General features: G+C 36.2%; 1 protein-coding gene across 2 annotated transcripts in view; it reads left to right on the top strand.

The window, feature by feature from the left end:
• IMPACT (impact RWD domain protein) overlaps positions 1-25,114 on the top strand; it is a 29,644-nt gene extending 4,530 nt beyond the window's left edge. For both annotated transcript variants that reach the window (XM_045781879.2, XM_087869912.1), the window contains exons 5-11: positions 8,463-8,548; positions 11,664-11,786; positions 13,899-13,996; positions 16,080-16,153; positions 19,654-19,744; positions 21,428-21,562; positions 22,543-25,114. In XM_045781879.2, the coding sequence (XP_045637835.1) occupies positions 8,463-8,548; positions 11,664-11,786; positions 13,899-13,996; positions 16,080-16,153; positions 19,654-19,744; positions 21,428-21,562; positions 22,543-22,611 (676 nt within the window). In that variant the 3' untranslated portion in view covers positions 22,612-25,114. The remainder of the gene's footprint in view (positions 1-8,462; positions 8,549-11,663; positions 11,787-13,898; positions 13,997-16,079; positions 16,154-19,653; positions 19,745-21,427; positions 21,563-22,542) is intronic.
• Positions 25,115-26,923: the final 1,809 nt, after the last annotated feature.

Genomic DNA, 26,923 nt, shown 5'->3' with positions numbered 1-26,923 from the left:
GATTATTCATAACATCATAAGATGAATGTAAAATTGCAGCTCCGATGGGCTCTGTAAAAGAAAGATATTAATATGCACTACTAATTGAGTTTGAAACAAGACTTAACCTAGTCTAGGAAGTCCGGGATGGCTTGTTTGACCTCAGAGCTGTGTTACTGAGGTAAAGATAACCCTGGTGAAAGTCATACCATGTGTAAAGGCTCTATGTCAAGGAGCTTGGCTCATTTCAAGACACAAAGCCTGGTGGTGGGAAGTGGGAAGAGGAGGGGAGAGAAGGGAGTGTGGTGGGGAATGATCTGGTGAGGAGACCACGGGCAGTCATGCAGTCTTGTAGGCCATGTTAAGGATTGTTGTCTTTGTCCTAAGACCCATGGGAAGCAGAGGTTTTTAAGTGGCATGATGCCATGACAAAATTCTCATTTCGAAAACATTCTATTTCTGTGTGGAGAACTGATTGGAAGGGAGCAAAAATAGATGTGTGCGGCATTGGTTAGGAGGCTGATGCAGTAGTCAAGAGAAGATGACTGTGATTTGAATTAATTAAGGTGAGATAAATTAATTTAGTAAAATAAATAACATTCTGGAATATCAGTTTTACTGTAATCCAGGAACTGGTAGAGATTGTCTTATATGTTCTAAGTGCCCCTCCATTTATTACAGTGAGAGGACCCCCTTTGTATCCCTGGGATCTCAGCCAGGTTTCTTTCCCTCCCAAAATATTTAATTAAAATATGATAAGTCCTTATGGAATCGATTCTGTTTATTCCCTCCTAGAGGAATTGTGGTTTTCCTTGTGTCCCCAGTTTTACACTTGACTCTAAAGGTAACTAAGAACTGAACATATCAATAAAGGATGACCCCATTTGGAGATTCCTGCACTTATAAGTATTATTTATTTCCTCAATTAAATGTTTTCTGATAACTTTCTCTAACTTTAGTGGTCACTCCAACTTTTATGCCCCCAATAAACTTCTTTCTTTAATCCTTTATTTATGCTTATTTACGAATTTATCTCCTCCCTTAAAGTAGAGTAAGGTAAATATACTGCAACTTTGTTCACCAATGATGTTGTAATTATACATCTTATGGTCATTTTTTAGTTCTTATCTTACTTGACCTCTGGAACTTTTGCTGGTGTTGAAGTTCCTCTTTCTTGAAAATCTTCCCTTATTCAGGTTCTGTCATATTAATCATATTCATCAGTTAGATTTTTCTCCTACCTGTGCACAATGCCATGTACTCAGAAGTGGTTTCCATCTGCCTTTTTTTTTTTTTTTTTTTAATCCGAAAAGCCCCCCTTTTACCAAGAGATACCCTCCCATAGGACACAACCAACTTACTATTTTCCCTAACTGGTTCAGTTGAGCTATTTGAGAATTAGGAAAGGTCAGAAATTACAGTTTGTTCTACAGAAGAATATGGCTTATACTGTCTTGCTTATTAAAGGTGGTTGAATAACCCCTGTCCAATGGCATTATTTTCACACATGTGTTTTGAATAAAAATAAACACTCTATTTATTTATTTTTAAAGATTTTCTTTATTTGAGAGAGAGAGAGAGTAAGCACGAGTGGGGTGAAGGGCAGAGGGAGAAGCAGAGAGAAGCAGACTTCCTGCTGAGCAGAGAGCCAGATGCGGGACATGATCTCAGGACTCTGAGATCATGACCTGAGCCGAAGGCAGATGCTTAACCAACTGAGCCACCCAGGCACCTTAAACGCTCTTAAAATTTAAGTTTTGGGTGGCAGCCTTTAATATTTTTTCCATAAATCCAGCAGGGGGCAGCAAATTGAAAAATTTTGGTCTCTCAAAATTAAACATGAGGTAAATATATGAATATAGTTCTTAACGTTTATAGTTTCATTATATTCTAAATATTGTAACACTATCGAGATTTTCATATTAGCATCATTTTGTATGCATGATTTGATTTTTGCCTACACAAGCAGATGAATTATGGTTTGTTTCCTCTCAGGTAGGAAAGGAAGAAGTCAGAAAACTTAACAGCTTTTCCAGTAAGCATTTATTGAGTCTCTCCTATATGCTGACACTCTGTTAGGAGTTTGAAATTTAAAAATAAAAATAAATGTGTACCGATACAGTATAGTGACATAATTATTGAGAGGTTTGAACCAAGTGCTGTAGTAGCAGTTTTTAGATGTTTTAGCAACAAACTATATCTGGGCATGTGGATAAGGTTGGAAAGGAGGGTTCCATTATGAAGGAGACCTTTGAGCATGGTAATCAAATGGGGAGAGGTTTTCTGGTAGAAGGAACTGCACAGGCAAAATCGTGGGTGTGAAGCAACCTGGCATCTTCAGAGTTTAGCAAATAGTTTAAGATGCCAGCTATATAAATTAGGTAGGGATAAGAAGAAGGGACCTGCAAGCTGGGAAAGAAGTTTGGGCATTAACTTGATGTAATCAGATTTGTATGGCAGTATGAGAGATGGGCTGTGGGGAGTTTTGAGGGAAGGGCCACCACAGGAAGAGCAGTCAATAACTCAGGAGGGAGATGGTGGAGGTATTTTATGAAGGCAACAAAAAGGTGGATGGAGAAAAATGGTCAGTTAAAGAAATACTGAAGAATATAAGCTAGGATTTGGTCATTGATTAGATGTAGATTAACTGGCTTATCATACCTTAAATTTAGCGATATATTTTATGTGGATATTTTGAATATATGAAAATAATTTTGTTAATAAAGCAAAAGGCAAATGACAGATTTTAAAATACCTAGAACATTGTAATAATTGCTGTTGCTTAAGAGAAAAGGAAATGGATTAACTTTTTTTTTTTTTGTAGTACAGATTTTCCCCACTATCTAAAAGCGGGGCGTTCCTATGAACCCTTTCAAATGCCAAAATGGCATAAAGGAAAGAGTATCCCTCACTTTCTGAATGTTCAAGTTACACCACTTTACTTTTATGAAAGACCTACATTTGGTATAGTAATGGCTGTTCTTGTGAAAGTGAAAATCCTCTTCTGGTTTCTTTTGGTTAATGAAAGCAGCTACTAACGTAGGTCTTTTGTAAAAGAGCAATGGCATAATACAAACTTTTGGTAAGTGGGAGAATACTGTATCTCTATCCCTGTCTTTCTAACTATCTATCCATCTATCTATCACATTTTCTTTTTTTTTTTTTTTTTTTAGATTTTTTTATTTGTTTATTTGACAGAGATAGAGACAGCCAGCAAGAGAGGGAACACAAGCAGGGGGAGTGGGAGAGGAAGAAGCAGGCTCATAGCGGAAGAGCCTGATGTGGGGCTCGATCCCATAACGCCAGGATCACGCCCTGAGCCGAAGGCAGAGGCTTAACCGCTGTGCCACCCAGGCGCCCCTATCTATCACATTTTCTTTATCCATTCTCTATCAGTGGATGCTTGGGCTGCTTCCATAATTTGGCTATTGTAAATAATGCTTCTATAAACATAGGGGTGCATATATTCCTCTGAATTAGTGTTTTTGTATTTTTTGGGTATATACCCAGTAGTGTGATTGTTGGATCATATTAGTTCTATTTTTAACTTTTTGAGGAACCTCCATACTGTTTTCCACAGTGGCTGCACCAGTTTGCATTCCCACCAACAGTGCAGGAGCGTTCCTTTTTCTCCGCACCCTCACCAACACTTGTTTCTTGTATTGTTGATTTTAGCCATTCTGACTTGTGAGGTGATATCTCATTGTAGTTTTGATTTGCATTTCCCTGATGCTGAGTGATGTTGAGCATATTTTCATGTGTCTGTTGGCCATCTGGATGTCTTCTTGGAGAAATGTCTGTTCATGTCTTTTGCCCATTTTTAAATTAGATTATTTATTTTTGGGGTGTTGAGTTTTATAAGTTCTTTTTTTTTTTTTTTAAGATTTTATTTATTTGACACAGAGAGAGACAGAGAGAGACAGAGAGAGAGAGCACAAGCAGGGGCAGTGGAGAGGGAGATGCGGGGCTCGATCCCAGGACCGTGAGATTATGACCTGAGCTGAAGGCAGATGCTTAACCAACTGAGCCACCAAGGCGCCCCAAGTTTTATAAGTTCTTTATATATTTTAGATACTAACCCTTTATCAGGTATGTCATTTGCAAATATCTTCTCCCATTCCATAGGTTGTCTTTTAGTTTTGTTGACTGTTTCTTCTACTGTGCAGAAGCTTTTTGTTTTGATATAGTCCCAGTAGCTTATTTTTACTTTTGTTTCTCTTGCCAGGAGAATTTTAAAAATTTTAATTCCAGTGTAGTTAACATATGTTATGTTAGTTTCAGACGTACAACATAGTGATTCAGCAGTTCCATATATTACTCATAAGTGTTCATGAAGATAAGTGTACTCTTAACTCCCTTCACCTGTTTCATTCATTCCTCTACCCACCTCCACTCTAGTAACCATCTGTTTGTTCTCTATAGTTAAGAGACTCTTTTTTGATTTCTTGTTTTCCCCTTGTTCATTTATTTTATTTCTTAAATTCCATGTATGAGTGAAATCATACAGTATTTATGTTTCTCTAACTGGCTTCTTTTGCCTAGCATTATACTACCTAGATCCATCCATGTTGTTGCAAATGGCAAGATTTCATTGTTTTTTATGGATGAATAATATTCCATTGTATATGTAAACCACATTTTTTTTACCCCATTCATCTATTGATGGACACTTCTGTTCCTTCCACAGTTTGGCTCTTATAAATGATGCTGCAATAAACATAGGGATGCGTATATCCTTTCGAATTAGTGTTCTCATATTCCTTGGGTATATCACAGTAGTGCAATTCCTGGATTGTAGGGTAATTCTATTTTTAATTTTTTGAGGAATCTCCATACTGTTTTGCACAGTGGCTGCACCAGTTTGCATTCCCAACAGAAGAATTTGTAAGGGCTAGGATGAGAATGTTGAGGGAAGGTTAATTAATGAGCTGTGTAAGCACAGTAAGTTATTTCTTGAGTTTGCAAATGTGTTTCTCTGTGATTAGGCCATCTGTGTTTGCTCATTGTTGCTCATCAGAAGTTAGGCTCCTCCAATCCCATAGAGGGATAAGGGATGCCGTCTTCCTTGATGTTACAATTCAAAAGGATGGCTCCCAGGTCCTTGAGAAAGACACTCCTAGGTTGTCTGACAAGAGTCTTCTAAAAAGATGTCCATATATTCCAAAGGAGCAAAGATAAAATTTATGATGACAAGTTTTCTGAAGAAAATATACTAAGTAAGGGGAAGTCAGGACCTAGAATCAGGAAATTCTACCAATCGAAGTTTTGCCAAACTGAGATTAAGGCTGTCTTGGTCAGGCTTCTGGAATCAGTTTTTGAAATAATGTGGCCTCTTTGAATCTGTTTTCTCATCTTTAAAATGAGGATGATAGAATAATATTGTTGTGAGGATTAAATGACATAATCCGTGTAACGTGCATTAGCACCATATGATAGCAGCTCCTATTTTTGTTGTTACTAAAAGAATCATTTCATCCAATTTTGTCATTTTGAACATGAGATGATGAGAACTCAGACTGAATGATTTGTCTAAGGTCACACAACTTAGTAGTGTATTTTAGTGAGTAGCTTTATCCTTAAATCAACAAGTATAAATATTAGAAAACTACAGATACAGAAATTAGAGCCACAAGTAAAGGTAGAGTCACAAGTAACTTGACTTTGTTTTGATCATTCTGGATTGGGTAATAGTCATTTAAGTATGGTTACTCACAAAACACCTCTATGAAAATCAGTTTTTAATCCAAGTTCATATTTCATTCAATTTGACACAAATTTTGTTCCAGACATTTTCTATTTAGCTACTTTACCATAATTTAATTTCATAAATAAAAGCTTAGCACCTCACTCCATAATGAGTTGTTTTTAGATTTTGTCCCGGAGTCCTTAGGATTCAGCAGAGTTCCTCCAGGACCAGTTGGGGGTGGGGTGTGACCCTGATAGGCACAGGAAGGAGGACTTTCAGCTTTCGTCTGTTTTAGTTTGTTTCTGAGCTTGCGAGACATTTCATTACAGCGATGGCAAAAGTTCGAAAACCAAATCCTAGTGGATAGCTAAAAAATCTCAGAACAAAGAGAAAACACTGGTTCTTCTCATAAGAGAAAACACAAGTGCAGCAATAAAAACAACAAATATAAAACAAAACAAAACCCCACCATTAGTGACAGAATTTGGGATTCCAAGGGAAAAAGTAGTTTTCATTTTCCTCAGGAAACCTTTCACACCCACTGCAACTTCCTTACACTGGATTTCAGTAAGTCTTGTTAAATGCTAGGGAAGAAAGAAGCATTCAGTAACTGATGTTGGGCAGAAGGGCTAATTGTACAGTCTTCGGCAGGAAGAATGGGCAGTGGAGAGGAGAGTTGGAGTTCAGGTTTAATTTCTTCTTTATTATTTGGAAAAGTTACTTATTGTGAAAATTCTTCCAAGGTTTTTTCACAGCCCCTCCAACAATAAATCTGAATTTGAATGTATATTCACAGAGGGATGCTTTTCCTGCCTCAAAGGCTTGAGGATTAAGTGAGGTAACAAAGTGTTTTCTACTTGTCTTCTGTATAGTAGGTATTCACACCAGATAAACACTAGATCCTAGTATCGCTATTTTTGGTGATGGTGGTGGGGAGAATTCAATAGAACGAGATTAGGAAATGGAGACAATTACATACAAAAACATAAATTTGTAGGGATAACGATGTAAGGATAACGATCACAACACTGAGATAAGGGACCTAGTTTTCTCATTGACTACCAGACTTGCAGGGCTGGTGAGATGAGGCCCTTGAAGTTAAGTTGAGTGAATTAAGATTTCCTTGAAAAGAAACTGCCTCTATAAAGTAACATGAGATGCTCTAAGTCTCTATTTTATAGATGAGGAAACAGACTCAGAGTGCAAGTGGCTTGCTTGCCAGAGGGCACAGCTGCTTGATAGGAGAGTAAAGTGCAGCGGGCAAGCTGAGCTTTGGAGTAAGTCTGTATTCATATCTGGCTTTGGGCTTCTTAACCACTTCTAAGATTGTCTTAGATAAGTTAACTAATTTCTCTAGGTTTATTTTGTCATTTGTACAATGGGGAAATAATACCTCTTCATTAGGTAATCATGAGCTTAAAATGTGTTGACACATATTATGAACTTTGTGCTTTGTATATACTGAATACGTTTTACTTTTCCCTGTCTATACCTCTAAATCTTATTGAGAAGAGAGGATAGAAGTGGGAATTGTTTAAAAGAAATTCAGCTAACATTTTCAGATTTTTAAAACCTTTCCTCTCTCTAAGAATCTTAGGTTACCAGAGCACACTGGGGGATTGTTTAGCGCTAAGGAGTTACGGGTGAGATGAGGAGGATTTGAGGGTACAGAATTATTTGAAAACAATATTGTTTTCTTCCGTATGCTTGTTTTGAAAGTTTCCTTTGGTGGGTACTGATGAGTAGCATGATGAAGGGAGATAGTGGTTTCAAGGGGAACTTTCAGAGGAAGAAGGTAAGGTGTTGTTATGAAGTAGAACGGTGATTGCTTTAAACACACATAACAGACACTTACTTAAAATTAGTGTCATTCCTTAAAGAGTAGACACCTGGGGGGGTGCCTGGGTGGCGCAGCGGTTGGGCGTCTGCCTTTGGCTCAGGGTGTGATCCCGGCGTTATGGGATCGAGCCCCACATCAGGCTCCTCCGCTATGAGCCTGCTTCTTCCTCTCCCACTCCCCCTGCTTGTGTTCCCTCTCTCGCTGGCTGTCTTTGTCTCTGTCGAATAAATAAAAATAAAATCTTTAAAAAAAAAAAAGAGTAGACACCTGGGGCCTTTAATGCTGTTGTCCTAATTTAACATAACGCTATGGACATGAACCCACGACATGTTCTTCTTCTCAGTGATCCTTTGAGATGGATTTAATATATCTGAGATAGACATTATTTGGAACCAAAATGAATCAATTTGGGCAACAGAATATTTTGTCAAAAACAAAATGTGAATATAACGTTGTTAATTGTCTTTTAAGTCTTTTAAATTTGTTCTCTGAGGCAGTTCCTCCAATGCATTGCATTCTTCTTTGCGGAAATAATTATACCAAATGATAAATGTGCCAAATAAGTGGTTTAAAATCGTTTAAAAAGTTTAAAAAAGCAAGCAGTAACATCAATATTATAACTATATCTGTTGACAGAAACTAAATCACGTTTACATCTATCTACTTCATCCAGTTCAAGTTCAGAAATTTTCTTTCCCTTCTTTGGTTGCAGCTCTCCAGCGTATTTTAAGTAAGCAGTGTTAATTTTGGAGCCAGTTGGAATTTTTAATGTTGATATGAACAATCTGTATTAAATACTCACCCAACAAATGTTAGTAAACCTGTTTTTATAAATTCTTTTTTAAAAGCCTTGGCTAATTTGCGTATAATTTCTTAGATTGTAAATATGTCTGTATTTTCTTGAATTTGAGAAGGAATTTTTTTAAGTAACAGATTTTTCCCCTGAATTTTGTTTAGACAGAATATTGGTGAAAGCATTCTTTATCTGTGGGTGGAGAAAATAAGAGATGTTCTAATACAAAAATCTCAGATGACAGAACCAGGTAGGTTTGAAAATATTATTAATGCTCTTTTAGCTTAATAGTAATTAAATTTCCATGTAGCTATTCTAGATGAAATTTTTAATGAAAATCTATTCTGTTTTATGGTTTGTATGTGATAAAATACAAGTTTCTCTGGAAAGTTCATTTATTCATGTAATTATGGTTATTTTTTTCTATATAGTTTTAGCCTCTTTGGCTCCATATTACACCCTTACAGAAGTAGATTTTATGGTTAAAGAACTTGGCTCTAAAATTTCTGCTTTCTTTGGCTATTAAGGTAATATGAACTGTGTAATATTCTTTATGAATTACTGGAGTACATTAATTAGACATTAGCTTCAAATGAGTGAAGTGTTTATAGGAAAACAACTTTGGAAAATACACTGAACTGATATTTAGGATATAAAAATTTACTTTGAAAATGTATTTTTAAATTGAGATATAATTCACATACCATAATTATTCATCCTTTAAAAATGTATAGTTCATTGGTTTTTAGTATATTCCAGAGTTGTACACCCATTGCTACTATCTAATTTCAAGGTATTTAAAAACCAGTATTTTGCCCTATTATTCTTTTATTGAATTATTATATGACAATGTGGAAATTTCTAATATTTCATTGTGACCACTGACAGAATTGTTTTCAATCTGGGAGAGAGAGTTTTTTAAAACAAACCAATTATTTAGGACTCCCTTAGTAAAATCAATATATATTTAAAGTTGATAGTAGTATATACTTTTTCAGAGCATTTTACTATTTTTCTATAGAAGCAAATTTTTTACTGCTGTATTAACATCTAAGAGATAAATGGTATGAAGATGTTCTGTCCATGTTGACAATCTTTTTTGAAGTATTTTCCTTAACTTTCATGATTCATGTTCTGGTTTTGTAGCATTTCAGGGCATTGATAGGAAAAGTAGTCTCAAAACAGAATTGATTTTTGCCCATCTACCCTTCTAGAGTATAGGATAATTACAAAAGTGGAATGAAAACCTGTAAAAATTTAGGACTCCAAGAAGTTTGGGATCACTCAACTCTCAGGAAATTTAAAAAATTATAGAACCTAAAAATGATATTTTCCCCTTTTCCATCTATATCCACAATCTAGGTTAGCCACTGTCCAAATTTTAGAGTTACTGATTTTTGTTGAAGAGTTTATAGTTATACTTCTTAGAAATTTCATCTGGAATTTTTCCTATCAAAATTGTTTTTGTAGACTTCATACTAAAATGGAAGGATTTGTAGTTCTGAGGAACTAATAAGGCTGCAAGCTAGTGATCAAGATATCTCATGAGAATTTTCCACTCAAGGGCACCCACTTGACACGTAATTTATTTTGATTTTACTGTCAATATTCAGTACAAATTTATTATTTCGTATTTTTTTCTGCTATAGAAGTGCTAAATTTTAAAGTGATTAAATACAAGTATTTACAATTTTTAAAAATTCTGAACTAATTTTAGACTTACAGGAGAGTTTCAAAAATAGTACAAAAGACTCTTTTATATCCTTCACTCTGCTTGCCTTAGTAACATCTTACATAACCACAGTATAATTTCCAAGAATAGAAAACTAACATTGGTATAATATTAACCAACTCTCTAAAGAGCTTATTTGAATTTCACTGATTTTCTGCTAATGTCCTTTCTGGTGTTAAAGGATGCTGTTCAGGATTCTGCATTGTATTTAGCTACTATTTCTCCTTACTCTCTTCTAGTCTATAAATAGTTTCTCAGTCTTTCCTTGACTTTTATGACTTCTTATGACCTGACACTTGTGAGGAGTACTGATTATTTTGTAGAATGTCCTTCAGTTTGGGTCTGTCCATTGTTTTCTCACAACTGAAGCAAGATTGGGCATTTTGGCAAGAATACCACAAACATGATATTGTGTCCTTCACAGTGCATATATCAAGGAACTTGTGGTATCAATATGCTTTATTATTGGTGATGTTTACCTTGATTCTTTGATTAAGGTGGTATCTGCCAGATGTTTCCAGTGTAAAGTTACGGTATTAATCAGGGCTCTCCAGAGAACCTATAGGGTGTGTGTGTGTGTGTGTGTGTGTGTGTGTGTGTGTATTTATAAAGACAGGGAGGGAGAGATGCAAGAGGAGAGCGGGAGAGGTAAGGAGGAGAAGGAGAGAGAGATCGATTTATTTTAAGGAATTGGCTCATGGGCTTGTAGAGGCTGGCAAGTCCAAAATCTGTAAGATAGTTTGGCAGGCTGGAGACCCAGGGAAGAACTGATGTTGCAGCTCAAGTCTGAAGGCTGCCTGTCTGCTGGCAGAATTCCCTCTTCTGTGGAGGTTAGTCCTGTTTCTATTAAGACCTTAAGTGGATGAGGCTCTCTTACATCGTGGAGGGCAGTCTGCTTTACTCAAGGTTAACAGATTTGAATGTGAATTCCAACTAAGAAATACCTTTACAGAAACATCTAGAATAGTGTTTGACCAAATAAATACTGGGTACTGTGGCCTAGCCAAGTTGACATATAAAATTAACCATCATAGTTACTATCTTTCCTTTTGTAGTTGGTAAGGACCTTGAGGGAGATAATTTGAGGCTATGCTAATATCCTATTCCTCCTTAAACTTTTATACACTAATTTTAGTATCTATTAGTGTGTCTTGTCAACAGTATTTATTACTGTGGTGTTTGCCTAATGATGATTCACATTTTCTTTCCTTCTCCATTGAATTGGAATTCTGTTTTGAGGAAGAGATGTCTCTTCTCTTTTTATTTTTTTGATTATTTATTTATATCTGTATGAACACATGTACATTATTTTATTCCATGGGTTAAAATTCCATACTATCATTATTTTGTTGCTCAAATTATTCTAGGTTACTCCTGTATTCTTTTTGTAAGCTCACCTCTTTTTTTTTTTTTTGTTAAGCATTTCTTTAGTCTCTGGAATCATAAGATGTTCCAGGCTCATCTTTTCTTTTCCTTGCTTCAGCCTTGAAATCAGCTACTTCTCATAAAAGTCCTGGTTCCTTATATTGAAGAATGGTACTCTTCTATATGAAGAATGGTATCAAGACCAACAAGTTTTTAAGTAGAATTCCTTTCTCTCAGAGCGCACTGATAATATCTCATATCCACATAGGCCCCGATGTAAAGAAGAAAACTGAAGAGGAAGATGTAGAATGTGAAGATGATCTCATTTTAGCATGTCAACCAGAAACTCCCGCTAAAGCATTGGATTTTGGTATCAGTGAAAATCGAGCAGGTATAATGTTACTAAATAGTTTCTTTCGAGTGTGGGATAGCAGTATTATGTATTGTTTTTGAAATAGTATAGAAATGTGGTAAACTCTCACATGTTAAGAAATAGTTATAATTTACAGAGAATTGAGTTATTTTTTTCCCACCTGCTGGCCATTTTGGTGTTTGCTGGGTCTGTAAGAATGATGAGGAAAAAAGAAATTTCTCCCTCCCTCCACCCTTTGTGTGTATGTGTGTGTGTGTGTGTGTGACTTTCTAGAGTTTTGGATTAATGATGGGAGAAACTGAAACTAAGAAAATCTGTGTTAATGTTTTCAATTCACATCCTGTTTTTATATTTCTATTTCTAAATCCTCGGCTATTTCCTGACGTCACAGAGTTAAATTTTAGCCTGTGCTCACAAATACAAATCTAATAATTGAAAGTGCAACCACTGAATTAGAGCTAGTAAAATGCCTTTAAAATTTTAGTTTTTGCTTAAGCAAATTTGTTCCATAATCTAGTAGTTTTCAGCTTATGAATAGATTGATGTGATAAATCAGCTCTATGTTGTGATTGGAAGTATCTTCTATTTTAGTATCATAAAAGTTCAAATAATAGCATCAGTTTTCTCAAGTCTTTTACAAAAACGTGATAGACCGGAGGAAACATTCATTCTCTTTGAAAGTAAGGAGTTTCCTATGCGTTATACAGTAGTTTTTAATTAATTCATTCATTAATTAAATTTTTATTTTTAAAGAAGATTTTATTTATTTTAGAGAAAGAAAGAGAGCACAAGCGGGGGGAGGGGAAGAAGAAGAAGCAGACTCATGAGCAGAGGGAGAGGGAGAAGCAGAGGAATAGGGAACCCAATGCGGGGCTTGCTCCAGCCTAAAACCCTGAGATCACCACCTGATCCGAAGGCAGGCCCTTAACCAGCTGAGCCACCCAGGTGTCCCTACACAGTAGCTTTCAAATAATACTATGAAGTTTTAAAGTCCTTGCATGATATGTCAGGACTAGCAGGGGAATACACAGGAAGAGAAAGAGTGGAGGAGAAGACCCAGGACTCTCCTGCTTTAGTTTCACATTTTATTCATTTATATATTTGTGGATTTGGCATAAGATTTTTTTGGGGAAACAGGATCCACTATTAAAAGAAAAAGAGTAAAAATCATAGTCACAATAAATAGTATCTGGTTCCTGTTGACCTCAGTACTCCCTAGTACAGTGGTCACAGTTCGTTCAAGAAGAGGACGCTCCCAGAAGAAAGGCAAAAATCCTGCATAAACCTGGTTTCTTGTCCTAGTCCTGCCACAGACCAGTGCAGTGAGTTTGGACAAGTTGTTTAAAGCTGTCAAGAAATATTTTTACACACGTTAGTTGAAATAGTTCATTAATTGTAAGGCAAGATGACTTGGTAAGATTCAATAGATCAGTGAGTAGAAATAGGAAACAATTTCAGTTCTTTTTTCTGAATGACTTTAGATCCTACATGAGGCAGATGTAGCAGCCAGGATGGTTGGTAAGTTTCTCAACAGAGTGAAGAGTAAATTAGTGGTTCTTAAACTTGTTTAAGAAGCAGAATAACTCGAAATCATGATACTCCTTGGAATACCAATGTGGTGTATCCTTGATATATTCAATCCTATGAAGTAGGAACAGTTTCATTAGTAGAAGATGTTACATTACAGCTATACAAAATAAAGTCCTGGGTTTCCCAACCCAGAAGTCCATCAACTGAATGGATAAATAAATTGTGGTATATTAGCAACTGACTATCTTTGTGGTCTCAGGACCTTTTATACTCCTAAAACTTAGTTATTGTACAATTTATACTACTGTAACAGTCCAGGATTTCAGTCCTAACCTACCACTGGGTGACCTTGGAAGGTGAAAATCATTTCTAAGTCAAGTAGTCTAATCTTATTTAAAATCTATTTGGAAACTTTTTGCTTAAAATTATAATTTAATTTTAATAGACAACTGTTAATGGGTATTGGGGTTGATTTACCATATAATTTACATCTCTTTTCCACCTCCCTTCCCCACCCTCTGCCCACACCATTGTCAATTTTTCAGTATTTGAATGTAAGAATTTTCAAGATAAAAGTAATATAATTCTTTAAATTTATAGAAATAGAAGAATTACCTCCGATTGATCATGGCATTCCCATTACAGACCGAAGAAGTACTTTTCAGGCACACTTGGCTCCAGTAGTTTGTCCCAAACAGGTAAAGTTACTATGTCCAGCTCACTTTGATGTTGTTTTACCAAAGTAATTCAGGTAAATGGTTCTGCAATAATATGCTTATTTTTGCTGTTGTGTGTAATTTTCATGTAAGATAAACATTTTTTGCTCATTTCCCTACCCCCAAATTACTGTGAATCATGGAAGATTTGTTTTGTTTCTATTTGTCACCACTTTCAAAATTGTATCTAAATTCTAATTAGGGCTTAACCCTGTAATGGGTTTTCAAACAAGAAAAACCCATTAGGTGGAAAATTATGATGCTTAATAGCTTGTTAAAAAGAATTATTTGTCCTATTGCGTGGGAGTTCTGCAAAACCGAGTGGGTTCCACTGATGCCCAGGGAAGGGGACAGTGGACAGATTGGTTGATCAGAGTCTTCCTGACCTGAATTCCTTTTCCTTTCTGCCTCTTGACCTTAGGTGAGCTGGTTCCCACCCAGGGGTATCAAACGGGAGACTTTTCAGTCACAAACTGTAATAACCTATAAAGTTAAATTAACAGCAAAAGTGTCATTAATTTACCATAGGTTTTTTATTATTAGTCTGTTCCCTTTGGTCTCTGCAGCTCCTCTACTTGAAGCTCTTCTGAAGCCTCGACCTACAGGGATATAGTTCTTTGTACCAGGCTGCCCTTTTACTCTCTTCTGGTCTCTAGAAGAGGAAATTCTTCTCTGCATTGACTTCTGGTCAAGATAACAGCTTTTGGTGCAGGCTTCTGGCTCTTTCTCTCAGCAACTCTATTTTGTCCTCAGCTGTTGCCCATAATCTTGTTGCCAGGGTCCTCATTAGACATTCTGTTTTGAATCTGTTCATCCTGGATCCTCTTTCTTTTTCTGATATCATCACTTAGACTTAGAGGATCATAATTTGCGAGAGCTAAAATAAATCTTAGAGGTCATTGTCTATTTAATTGATCAGGAATCTAAGAACCTGAAAGATTAAAAGATGATAAACACAAGACTACACAGTTTCTGATTCAAATTGATCTCTGTGGCTGCAGCTTCATCTTCCCTACCTCCAGGATTTCCTCCATATTCTTTGCCATTACCTTTCTGAAAGGTCTGGCCATGTGTCAGTATCCCCAACCCCCAGTCTTTGCTTATTTCCATTGTCTACAAGGAAAAACCTGAGCTCATTATACAAGGCCCTTTGTGATAGGATCCTAGCTTTATCATTCCTGATACAATGTCTTTTGTCTTCTTAGTCATACTCTAAATAGTTTCTACATAAAACTATTGGTCACTTGCAGAACCTTACTCTTTTACGTCCCTGATAGGGATACTAGATAAAATATAGAATACCTAGTTAAATTGGAATTTCAGATAAACATGTTTGTATGGGTCATACTAATAATAAAAAAATTATTTGTGGTTTATCTGAAATTCCAGTCTAACTGAGCATCCTTTATGTTTTCTTTGCTAAATCTGATAGATTTGCACACACAGTTTCCTCTGAATGGAATGGTTTCTTCCTGCCCCACCCCTTTCTTCTCTTTTGATGCAAAAGAGATTACCACTCATCTTTCAGAACCTGGCTCATGTTACCCCCTCTATAAACCTTATATGACTCCCAGAGAGAATTTCGGTCTTACATTTGGAACGTATCGTTATTTTGTATAGCTCATTTTTAAAAATGCTCATATTTACATTTAAAATTATTTACGTGGGGAAAATTTTTCATATATAAGTACCATCAACATGGTTAGTGCTCAAATATTTGTTAATATTTGATGCTCAAAAATACCAGGTCTGGAGGCCAGCCTGACCACTCTCCAACAGCACTTCAGCTCGAGCTGTTAGCTTCAGTAAAGCCTTGCCTGTGCCTTTGAAGGAAAAAAAAAATACCAGGTCTGTAATTTTTATACCAATTAAGAGTACCGGTTTCTACCTCTAAAATGAGGAGAAAGTTTGGAAATGGCTTTTTCAGAGTGTAGTAGATTCTTTAAGTCATTATTTCAGTACAACAGTATTTATATCAATATGCTTTAAGATATTTTTCTAGCATTTATTTATAAAACAAATAAAAAGTATACATTAGTTCATTTATATTACTGCTGTTTTTAAGGTGAAAATGGTTCTTGCCAAATTGTATGAGAATAAGAAAATAGCTAGTGCCACCCACAACATCTATGCGTACCGGTGAGTGATCATCACAATTTTAGGAATGTTCCATTTGTAAAAAATGGGGGAAACTGCTGCATGATTTTTAAAAATAACAACAATTATGTGGGGTTTTTTTCCTTTATAAAACTAATGATCATACATAGAATATTTGGAAGCTGCAGAAAAGAAAAGAATTGAAGGGGAAATCAGCCATTTTCTGCCATTAAATGTAATTGATTTGATATATTTTGATAATATTCGATACATTTTCTTTCTGTCTTCTTTTTTTTTTTTTTTTTTTTTTTTAAAGATTTTATTTATTTATTTATGTGACAGAGAGACAGCCAGCGAGAGAGGGAACACAGCAGGGGGAGTGGGAGAGGAAGAAGCAGGCTCCCAGCGGAGGAGCCCGATGTGGGGCTCGATCCCGGTACGCCGGGATCACGCCCTGAGCCGAAGGCAGACGCTTTAACAACTGCGCTACCCAGGCGCCCCTCTTTCTGTCTTCTATGCAGCATTTGTTTTTTCAGTGCATTACCCTAGTATCCTCTTTCTTTCTTAACAAAACCATTTTTCCATGTTGTTATAATTGCTTTATAAACATTATTGTAATGGCCTTGTAGTATTACTTTGAGGCTTTATACCATTATTTATTTAACTATTTACTTTTTGTTCAGTTTTTCATATTTTTCACTATTATAGAAAATAGCCCTGTGAACACCTTTTTATTTAGATTATTTACTCAGGATAGTTCTGGTTACTTCAGGTTCTTTTTTGAAATGAAATGGGCATATAATTTAAAAAGAAGAAAGAATAGATTCCTAGAAGTAGAATTCTCAAAAAGTATGAACATTTTTGAAAATCTTGACATATACGCCCAAATTTTCCCAGAGTTTTTCTTTTAAACCGGTTTATACTCCCATTAGCAGTGAATTAAGTATGCTTCTTTTTACTATATGCCTTTAGTTTTGAATTTTATACAAATCTTTGCTGATGTGTTAGTAAAGAGAGCAAGGGTATATTTCTAAGTATGCAAATTAGTACTGATTTAAAAGAACAGGGTTCAGAACTGAAATGAATCAGAATACAAATAGAGATTTAGTGCAAATTTAAAATGTGATTGAGAATATTGGTAAAATCTAGGCTATCTGAAACTCAGGAAACTAAAAAAATAAATCCATCACTTTGGATAGGTGAGTTTTTAATATTACTAAGTCACATTACTTTAAGTGCCAAAACGTACAAAAGACTATTTGTTATATAATTCCCTACTTATTGGAATATCACTGGACAAAATTTTGATGTTTTCTTTATGGGTTAGGGTCATCAATATAAAAATGAGGGATGAGAGTGTGCTTGCTCTCAGTGATTAGAGTGCACTATGGAAGTATTAATAGCCATTCATTCGTGCCATGTGTTTATTGAGCACCTACTCTGGCCAAATGCTTTACGAAAGTGAATTCTGATTATTTCAGCAACTCTGCCCCTGCAAAAAGCTTAACTTTTTCAAGATCACATGGTTTCTAAGGGTAGACCTGAGTTTGATAAACTAATTTCATTTATCTCTAGTTTATGCCTACATGGCTGTGTGGCTTCACCTTCAACAATCGCTGGCTGTAATGTTGATCTTAAATTATCAAAAAGTTAGATAGTATGCTGGATGTTCTATTTCAGGCCCCACATTTTGGGGTTTTTAAGTTCCGGTGAGTATTTTTAGAGTTTTGCGTATTAATGGGTGATCCGCTGTCCCTTCTCACAAATTTCAGCCTGACTACATGTAGCAGTCCATCCACCTCACTCCTTTCTAATTGACATTTGGGAGTGAAAGAGCTGAGCTTGTCAGAATGTGTGTCACCTAAGAGTAAACAGGCACAAAGTGCAGGCTTGAAGGACCCCACTGGAAATAACATAAAGGACCTTTATTTGGTACACGGACTTTGTGTTGTGTATTCTGAATGCTTAGGATCCTTTTAAGGTTGCTTTCTGGTTCTGGGGCTGTGTTCCTGCTTTGGAGTTAAGGGGGGGCACTCTTCAGGCTGCTGGCACACACAGCTGTGGGATACTGCATCATTATCTTCCTGGCACGTGAGGAAAAAGTGAAAATGTCCGTGGGATTTCATTTTTTTAAAAACCTAACAGTACTGATTTATAACTCAAATTTTCTTCATTGGTTCCATAAAATTACAGTGTTCGATTATAATTACAGTCCTAATATAAACCAACTGCTGACTCCTTTTTGCCTTAAATTTGCCATATAAAATGTTGTCTGGTAGTACTGTGTTTTCTTGGAACAAGGTTGACTTTAAATAACAGAGCCCGGTCATAGTAGGTGGGCCGTAAATATTTATTAAGTGAATGAATGGAAAGGTGGATTGAAAGATGAACGAGTGAATGAATGAATATGATTGCTATGGTAATTATGAACATATAATAAATATATGAATATAATTGCTATAATTGAGCTAGGCATATAGATATGGTAGTACCTGGCTTTTTATAGCCACAGCTGGAAAGATATCTTTCGTGCTTTTGCCTCGTTCTAGATGGTGTCATTGTAGGGGCCTAAGAAATCCACTATCTGACATACCTTAACTGGCACTGTTTTCTTTTTATATCTCACACTTATTCGCCATGCTTATTCTGCTACAGTGTAGCCCTACGTTATTATTCCAAATGTGAACTTTCTAGGTAATTTAAATAGGTAAAAATGCCATGATTTATCTCTGATACTAATAACCAACCAGGGGAAAGGTTATAGAGAAAATAGATCTTATAATTCTTTGAATGGGGAGGATAGAGAAATGTTTGATGGCTAGAATAAGTTGTGAGGAAAGTATAAAATGTTCATTTATGTTGATTTTTATCACCTCCATCTTTTTTATGTACTTTTTGTCTCACTAGCTCTAAGGCTTTTTGAAGACAGGAGTAAACCACGTATTTCTTGTATATCATTTCATGGTGCCTATTACATATAATGCTTCTTTGTTTTTTTTTTTAAAGATTTTATTTATTTATTTGACAGAGATAGAGACAGCTAGTGAGAGAGGGAACACAAGCAGGGGGAGTGGGAGAGGAAGAAGCAGGCTCATAGCGGAAGAGCCTGATGTGGGGCTTGATCCCATAACGCCGGGATCACGCCCTGAGCCGAAGGCAGACGCTTAACCGCTGTGCCACCCAGGCGCCCCATAATGCTTCTATACAATAAATTCTCAATAAATGTTTTTCAGTGACTGCTCTCTGTAACCTTATAGCTTCAAGGTTAAATGAAGTGTCAGATGTGTTAACTCACTTTCCCATAATCATAGCATTTCTGATTTAAAGGAGGCATCTTTGATTCCTAGCTTTCCCAAATATAAACAATGAAACATACCGGATAATGAATCATCAGAGAATTTGTCTAATGTATAGTCGAAGAAGAATTTTTTTGACAAATGTGCTGATTTTGGAAGTAAATTGATTGCAACAAGTATGAAGGTGTAATTCTTAGTGCAATATTTTGGGGTTTCAAAGTGTAACACTGTTCTATGTATTTCTAGAATATATTGTGAGGATAAACAGACCTTCTTACAGGACTGTGAAGATGATGGGGAGACAGCAGCTGGTGGGCGTCTTCTCCATCTCATGGAGGTAAGTGTAAGTTAAACCCTGTTAGTCCTATTCTCTGAGTCATAAAATTTTTCAATGAAACAGACCTCCATTTAGGAATAAGTAAATCAGTTAGGCTATGTAACATGAAATATATTTGGGTTAATTTTTGAACACTGATTGAAGGAAACTTTTAACCACTTGATATGGGGCAGAAACCACAGGGTTAATAACAAGTGCTGTGCTTTGAAGCTCTGTCAGTCATAGATGATAGAAGATTATCTTCAGCTCTGGGAAAGTATCTTTTTGTTTTTTGACAGTGTCCTCCCTCTGTTTCCTCTTTTCTGTCTCTGTGCAGTTCCTGTTGGGTGTTATTGGACCATCTGGTTAGACCCAGAATGTTGCTTTTTTTTATTAAATTGTCCAACTCATCAGCTTATGTTTTATGACATTTTCTTGCCTGTCTTCCAAGATTTCCACTGAATTTTTAAAAATGTTTAGCAATCATGTATTTAAGTTTTAAGAATTCTTTCTTCTTGGGGTGCCTGGCTGGCTCAGTCAGAATAGCATACAACTCTTGACCTTAGGGTCATGGGTTCGAGCCCCACATTGGGTGTAGAGATTACTTAAATAAATAAACGTTAAAAAAAAAGAAAAGAAAAAAGAGTTCGTCTTTTTTTTTTCTTTTTTATAGTGTACTATTTTGACTTTATGGATGCAGTATCATCTAAAATTTCTCTAAGTATGCTGATTAGAGCTTCCTTCCTTCCTTCCTTCCTTCCTTCCTTCCTTCCTTCCTTCCTTCCTTCCTTCCTTTCTCTCTCTCTCTCTGTGTTCTCTCCCTTAAATTTTTCCTAGTCCATTTTAGTTTGTTCATCTCATCCTTTCTCTTTCATGCTGCTGGACTTTATCTGTATGGTGGTCATTGATTGTCGATTATTTTTAAGAATGGATTTTTTCCTAAGGTAGTTGCTATAGTTTCTTCTGTTACTGTATGTGGAGGTTTGTTCTCTAAACAGACCATTCGGGGCGCCTGGGTGGCTCAGTCAGTTAAGCATCTGCCTTTGGCTCAGGTTATGATCCCAGGACCTGCTTAGCGAGGAGCCTGCTTCTTCCTCTCCCTCTGCCTGCCGCTCTGCCTTCTTGTGCTCTCTCTCTCTCTCTCTAATAAATAAATAAATAAAGTCTTTTAAAAAAAAATAAACAGGCATTCCCTTGGTAGGAAGGAACTCTGTGTGTGGTCAGGCCTATAGACTGGTGGGCTTCATATTATGAGCAGCATTTGACAGATGGCAAACTGAGGAAGACCTTGCTGGTAGGCACCAGCAATTATTCATGAAGCCCCAGTTCTTTCCAGTGGTTTGTTTAGAAGCGGGTTTTGGTTGTTGTTTGGCTTAGGGGCAAAAGGCTGCTTAAACTGAACTATTCTGGTTGAATTCATGAAGAACTAGAACTTTACCTGCATGATCTCCCTTCAGTCTACCCAGTTGCCCCAAAATTTGAAATTCAAGGACACTGTGGAATAGTGTTTGATTTCTAAATTCCCTTCTCATTCTTACATTCTGTCACCTGAATGTTAGGAATCTCACTCTGCTCACTCGTGGTTCTGCCATTAAAGTCATGGGGAAACTATGCAATTTTGTACACGGGTTATTTCATTCTCCTTTAAAACTTGAATTTGTATATATCTATGTGTGTATCTAATTATGCTTCTGAAAATAACAGATTTTGAATGTGAGAAATGTCATGGTGGTGGTATCACGCTGGTATGGAGGAATCCTTCTAGGACCAGATCGCTTTAAACATATCAACAACTGTGCCAGAAACATACTAGTGGAGAGGAACTACACAAACTCACCGGTGAGTGGTTATTGAAATTATGTAGAGAGTTTCTCACCACTGCCCATAAAATAAAATAGTTTAAAAAAAAGACAAAAAATTAAGAATGAATCAGAGTGTTTGAGGGGTGCCTGGGTGGCTCAGTTGATTAAGCGTCTGCCTTCAGCTCAGGTCATCATCCTGGGGTCCTGGGATCAAGCCCTGCATCGGGCTCCCCGCTCAGCAGGGAGTCTGCTTCTCCCTCTCCTTCTGCCTCTCTCCCTCTCCCCCGGCACACGTGCTCATGCTCTCTCTCTAATAAATGAATAAAATCTTAAAAAAAAAAAAAGAAGAATGTTTGTGGCACATTGGAAAAACCTTTGGAATAGGAAATTGTAGACTTAGGTTCTATTCAGAGCAGTCTGACTGGCCAGTTAGTTGCGTGACCTTGGGCAGATCACTTCATCTCTTTGAGCCTTAATTTCATATATTTATAGTAAGTTTTATAAAACCCTTAAAGACCAATTAATTTTCACTCCCTAAAATTGAGGCCAGCAGAGGTTGCGTAGCTTATGCTACAGTGAACTAGATGTTCTTCAAATGTGTATAAAATGCTAACATTTTCCTGTTAGTGTCAGAGCACCTTCCGTCTCCCCTGGCATGTGTTGGGATACCTGCCTTTATACTTCGAATTTTTTTTTGTTTCATATATTATTGGCATATTTATTTTATTTAAAGTTTGCTGCCTTCCTTTGGAAAGTGAACAATAGATTAAATAATATCCAAATTATTCAAATGTAAATCTGTTAGATAAGCGAGTGTTTTCCTTGACTATCCTTGATTATTTTGGAAATATTAAAATAGACTATAAGTGAAAGTGCCCTATAAAACAGAAAGATGATACATATGGAAGTAATTATACTTTTACTCGTATACATATTTTGTATGAGTAGACTAAAGTTTCCTAAACCAGAATCTTCGTATAAATGGGGAGATACTACACTGATTTATGTCTTTTTTAGGAGGAATCATCTAAGGCTTTGGGAAAGAACAAAAAAGTAAGAAAAGACAAGAAGAGGAGTGAACATTAATACCTAAAATTATGCGACAGGTTAATTTGTCTATCATTGTTCACAAATTCCACAGTCATCTGGGAATATTGTGCAGAGAGGATCCTGGACTGCTCGAGTCAGCCAACCCATTGTGGACACCAGCGTTATCTTTTCTTCTTTGGTTATATCATCTGCCAAAAATAGAGAACTTGTGATATATTCATGTGTGTTTCGGGCTGATTCAGAAGAATTAATTTGAACTTAATTGCCACTTCATCTAATTTGAGGAAGGTAACCGTTACCCAGGGCAGTACCTGGATTAACTGTCCATTTCAGTCCATGTCAAGTGCCTTTGTTAGGTGGGGAAGAAATGTCTCGAGAGGAGTATAAATACCTGGTGTCTTGTCATCGGGATTCTCATTACGTTAAATGAATATTGCCTTTTACTGCTCTTGATGGCTTATTGGAACAGGAGCTCATTGCAGATTGATCTTGGAGAGTTCTTCTTGTGATTTTGGTTCACAGTAAGTCACCTTTCATTTTATAGTGTTCATCATTGAGTAATGATTAAGCAAAAATCCAGGAGTATATCTGCAGTTACGTGCTGAAGTGATAATTCATCTGCCATATCTGTTAGCATAAGTGTTTGCTTTGGTTTCTGTTGCAAATTGGTGATTGTGAAATTTCAAAATGTGATTTTCTAGCCTCTACTTTTTTTGTTTAATTCTTGTGATGTAAAGCAGTAGGTATGGAGTGTCGGTAGTCCTCTCCTGCCCCTTAAATGTGTTAGTGTAATATTCTGTTTTTGGTTGTTTTTTTTAACATCCTGGAAGGACCTTTCTTGTGATCTTCATTAAGGAATTAGGATGACGCTAGAAGGTCTGCTGCAGTTAATGGGGCATTTATAGAAGGGGATATAGGTGGGAAGACCACACTGGTGTGCGGCCGGAGCACGTCATCGGGTAGTTATGTAAGTGTGATGCACGATTTCATCTGCATTCCAGCCATCTTTCTCAACTCCGTGACTTTGCGGAGAAAAGGAACAAACGTTTTGATTGGAAAAACAAAGAAAATCCCTCTTTTTTTCCATTCTTACCAGATCTTCCTTTGCATCAGTGTTTTATGTTCTTTTTTTCATCTGTAAGTTATGCCCTTTACCTCTAGGCCTCTAGATAATACATTTATCTTTGAGATATAACAGTAAGTTAATAGCTGTTCCCCTTTAGATATGATTGCAAACAGTTATTGAAAGTCATTAATTGATTGCAGATTTGCCTAAGATTCTCTTCCAAAGGGAGGGAATAGAAGTTCGGAGACCACTTGGAATGGTGCTTGCATCACGGAGAGCATCACAGAAGAGTGGACACAGACACATATTCTTTTTCTGTTCCCTTGATATCTTGCATTCAAAAGACCCAACATCCTTATTTGGTATTTTTAATAAAAATCTCGTAAATGGCTTTACACTAGGATGGATTCTGAGAAATAAAATCCAAGTCATATTTGTTGTCAATATGTCTGATGTTGCCAGTAATCAGAAGTCATCAGAGGATGTCCTGTATTTATTTAGAACACTTACGTCAGATGCCATGAAAAGTTAGGTCTGTCCTATATTACTAACTGTTAAATAAAGGCGTTGAAGACCATTAATTAACATTAAAGTGCTTTCACAATTTTGGCATGTCTAACCTGTGAAAGTAGATAGAAAACAGGAGAAATTTGGTGCTGCAGAAAAATTGAAACTCATTTTTCTGTAATACCAAATTTGAATTTCTTTCTTGCTGTTTCATCTCACAGTTATTTAGGTCTTTATATAGAAGACCTTTATATCTGTGATCTCATTTGCCCTTATTTAAAAGGATCTTATTTTTGCTTCTTTGTACAAAATTATTAGCCACATTTTCCTGACTAAAAAACCTAATCTCCTTTGCCCAAAGGCACTTAGCTAGTAGGGAGAGATCCCAAAGTCTCCAATTCTGGAATCTTGAGTTATTTATACTCAACCATTATGGACCGCGTTCTCTATTTAAAATTTCTCTCTATTAGAGGATTTTCAGATTCTCCAAACAATGATTTTCTATGGCCAGATCTATGCTGTGGCATATTTTTAGTATATTGTATTAGTTAAAAATATTCTCCATATGCCAGTATGTAAGAGCAAGTAGCATCTACTTTTTAAATGGAAAAAGCAGTATGATTTGGAGGTATGTATCATGAAACAGAGTCTATTTGAAAAGAATTATATCAAGCTAATCACACCGAAGAAAGACTAGCATGAAGCAGATACTGTTTGGAGGGCAGGTGAAATTTACTGGGAAAATTATATAATCACTTCTAATTCTACTATCTAGAGATAACCATTATTAACATTTGCTATGTACATCCTTCTATTTTTTTCCTATGCATGATTTTGTATATATGGCTATTTTTCTTTCCATAAAATGGTATTAAACTGTATATACTGTTTTGTATCCTGCATATTTCATATAGAAGTATATTGTTAACATTTTCCCATGTCAATAAATATTCTTCTATGGCTTAATTTCTTATGGCTACATTGTATTCTATCTTCTGGGTATCATGATGTACTAACTGGTCCCCACGTTTCCAATTTTTAAATTTTTTCAAATTTTCACTTAAATAACTATGAAAAACTTAATTATTGTGTGCAGATTTTTTGGTATTTATCTCTGATTATTTTCTTAGGAAAAATTCCTAGAAAGGAAATTTCCTGACCAAACATTTACACATTCTAATAGCTTGACTGGTTTGGCCAAATTGCTCTCCAAAAAAGATTATACCTCCATTAGCATTGTGTTAGAAGATACTTAGGATAGGGGAGATAAGGGAAAATAGGGATTCTGGCAAATAAAACTACCAGTATCTTTTTTTAAATTGATCTTTTTTTTGTTTTGAAATAATTACAGATTTCACTAGAAGTTGTAAAAATACTCCGCTTTCCCTGCTAGTAACATCTAACATAACTATAGTATGTTTGTCAAAAGCAAGAAATGTATTCTGCCTGCAAGTTCTTTATCAGGTATGTGATTTGCAAGTAATCTCCCATTTTGTTGCTTGTCTTTTCATTCTCTCTCTCTTTTTTTTTGTCTTTTCATTCTCTTGACAGTGTTTTTCAGAGAGTAAAAGTGTTTAATTTTGATGAGATGTAATTCACCTTTTTTTGGTCGTTATCTTGTTTTTGGTGTTATGTCTAAAGACTTTGCCTACCTCCAGGTCTTGAAGATTTTCTCCTTTCTTTTTTTAAGGTTTTAGAGTTTTTTAGTTTTTCATTTAGATGTACTGTGCATTTTTAGTTAATTTTAAATAAGATATAAGCTTTAATTTGCAGTTCATTTTTTTTTGCGAATGGAGATCCGATTATGGAAGTGATTGATTTTTTAAATTGAACTTCTTGTTGATGAATTTTCACAAAATAGTTATATAACCAGCACTTCAGTTGGAAGAAAGGACACTACCAGCACCACATTAGCCACTCTTCCCCTCTGCCAAGTAACCACCTCCCTGACTTCTGACACCAAAGAGTACTTGGGTCTGTTTTGACTTTCACCTAGGTGGAATCATACAGTCCTTGCTTGGACTCCTTTTGTTTCAACGTTTTGTGAGATTATCTGGATTGCTGAAGGTAGCAGTTCTTTTATTCTTCCCACTGCATAATATCTCACAGAATGAACATGGCAGTTTATCAATTCTGTTTATGGATATTTGGGTCTCCAGGCTGAGGCTGTTACCATCAGTGCTGTTATAAATATTCTTGTTTTTGTCCACATACGTACACATTTCTAAAGCATGCATCCCTAGAAATGGCTTTGCCAAGTCAGGATAGGTGTATGTGGAGCTTTGGAGTCCTCAGCCCCAAGGTGTGCTGGTGAATTTTTAACAACTGACTCTGGAGTTGTTGCTCCTTAATAACGTGTGCCAGTTCCTGTGGCGTAAATACTCCCGCTCTGTCCGATTCCAAGCTACCAGTGTGAAATCTACCAGCGGGCAAACTTCCTGAAAACCTAACAATTGCTTCTTTGTGAGCTCCCGCACACATCGCTCATACTGAGAGTTTTCCCGAGCAGTTAAACCAGTTTACACTCCGACCCGTAGTGAACAAGTTCTAGTTGCTGCGTATCAGCATTTGGTTATTACCTGACTTTCAATCTAATGCTGTGTGGTGTGTAGTGGTTTCACTTTGTGGTCTTAATTTTCTTAACATTCCCGTGATGACTAATGAAATTGAACGGCTTTGGTTACTGCATTTTATACCAGAGGTGACTGAGTAATCTTATAATGACACATTTCCCCCCTTCCAGGAATGGAAATATTGGGGCTTGTTATCAACTTG

The sequence above is a fragment of the Ursus americanus genome, chromosome 19 (assembly GCF_024610735.1).
Source record: "Ursus americanus isolate L20-20 chromosome 19, mUrsAme1.1.p, whole genome shotgun sequence".
Taxonomy (NCBI): domain Eukaryota; kingdom Metazoa; phylum Chordata; class Mammalia; order Carnivora; family Ursidae; genus Ursus; species Ursus americanus.
This window is presented reverse-complemented; position numbering and strand designations above follow the sequence as displayed.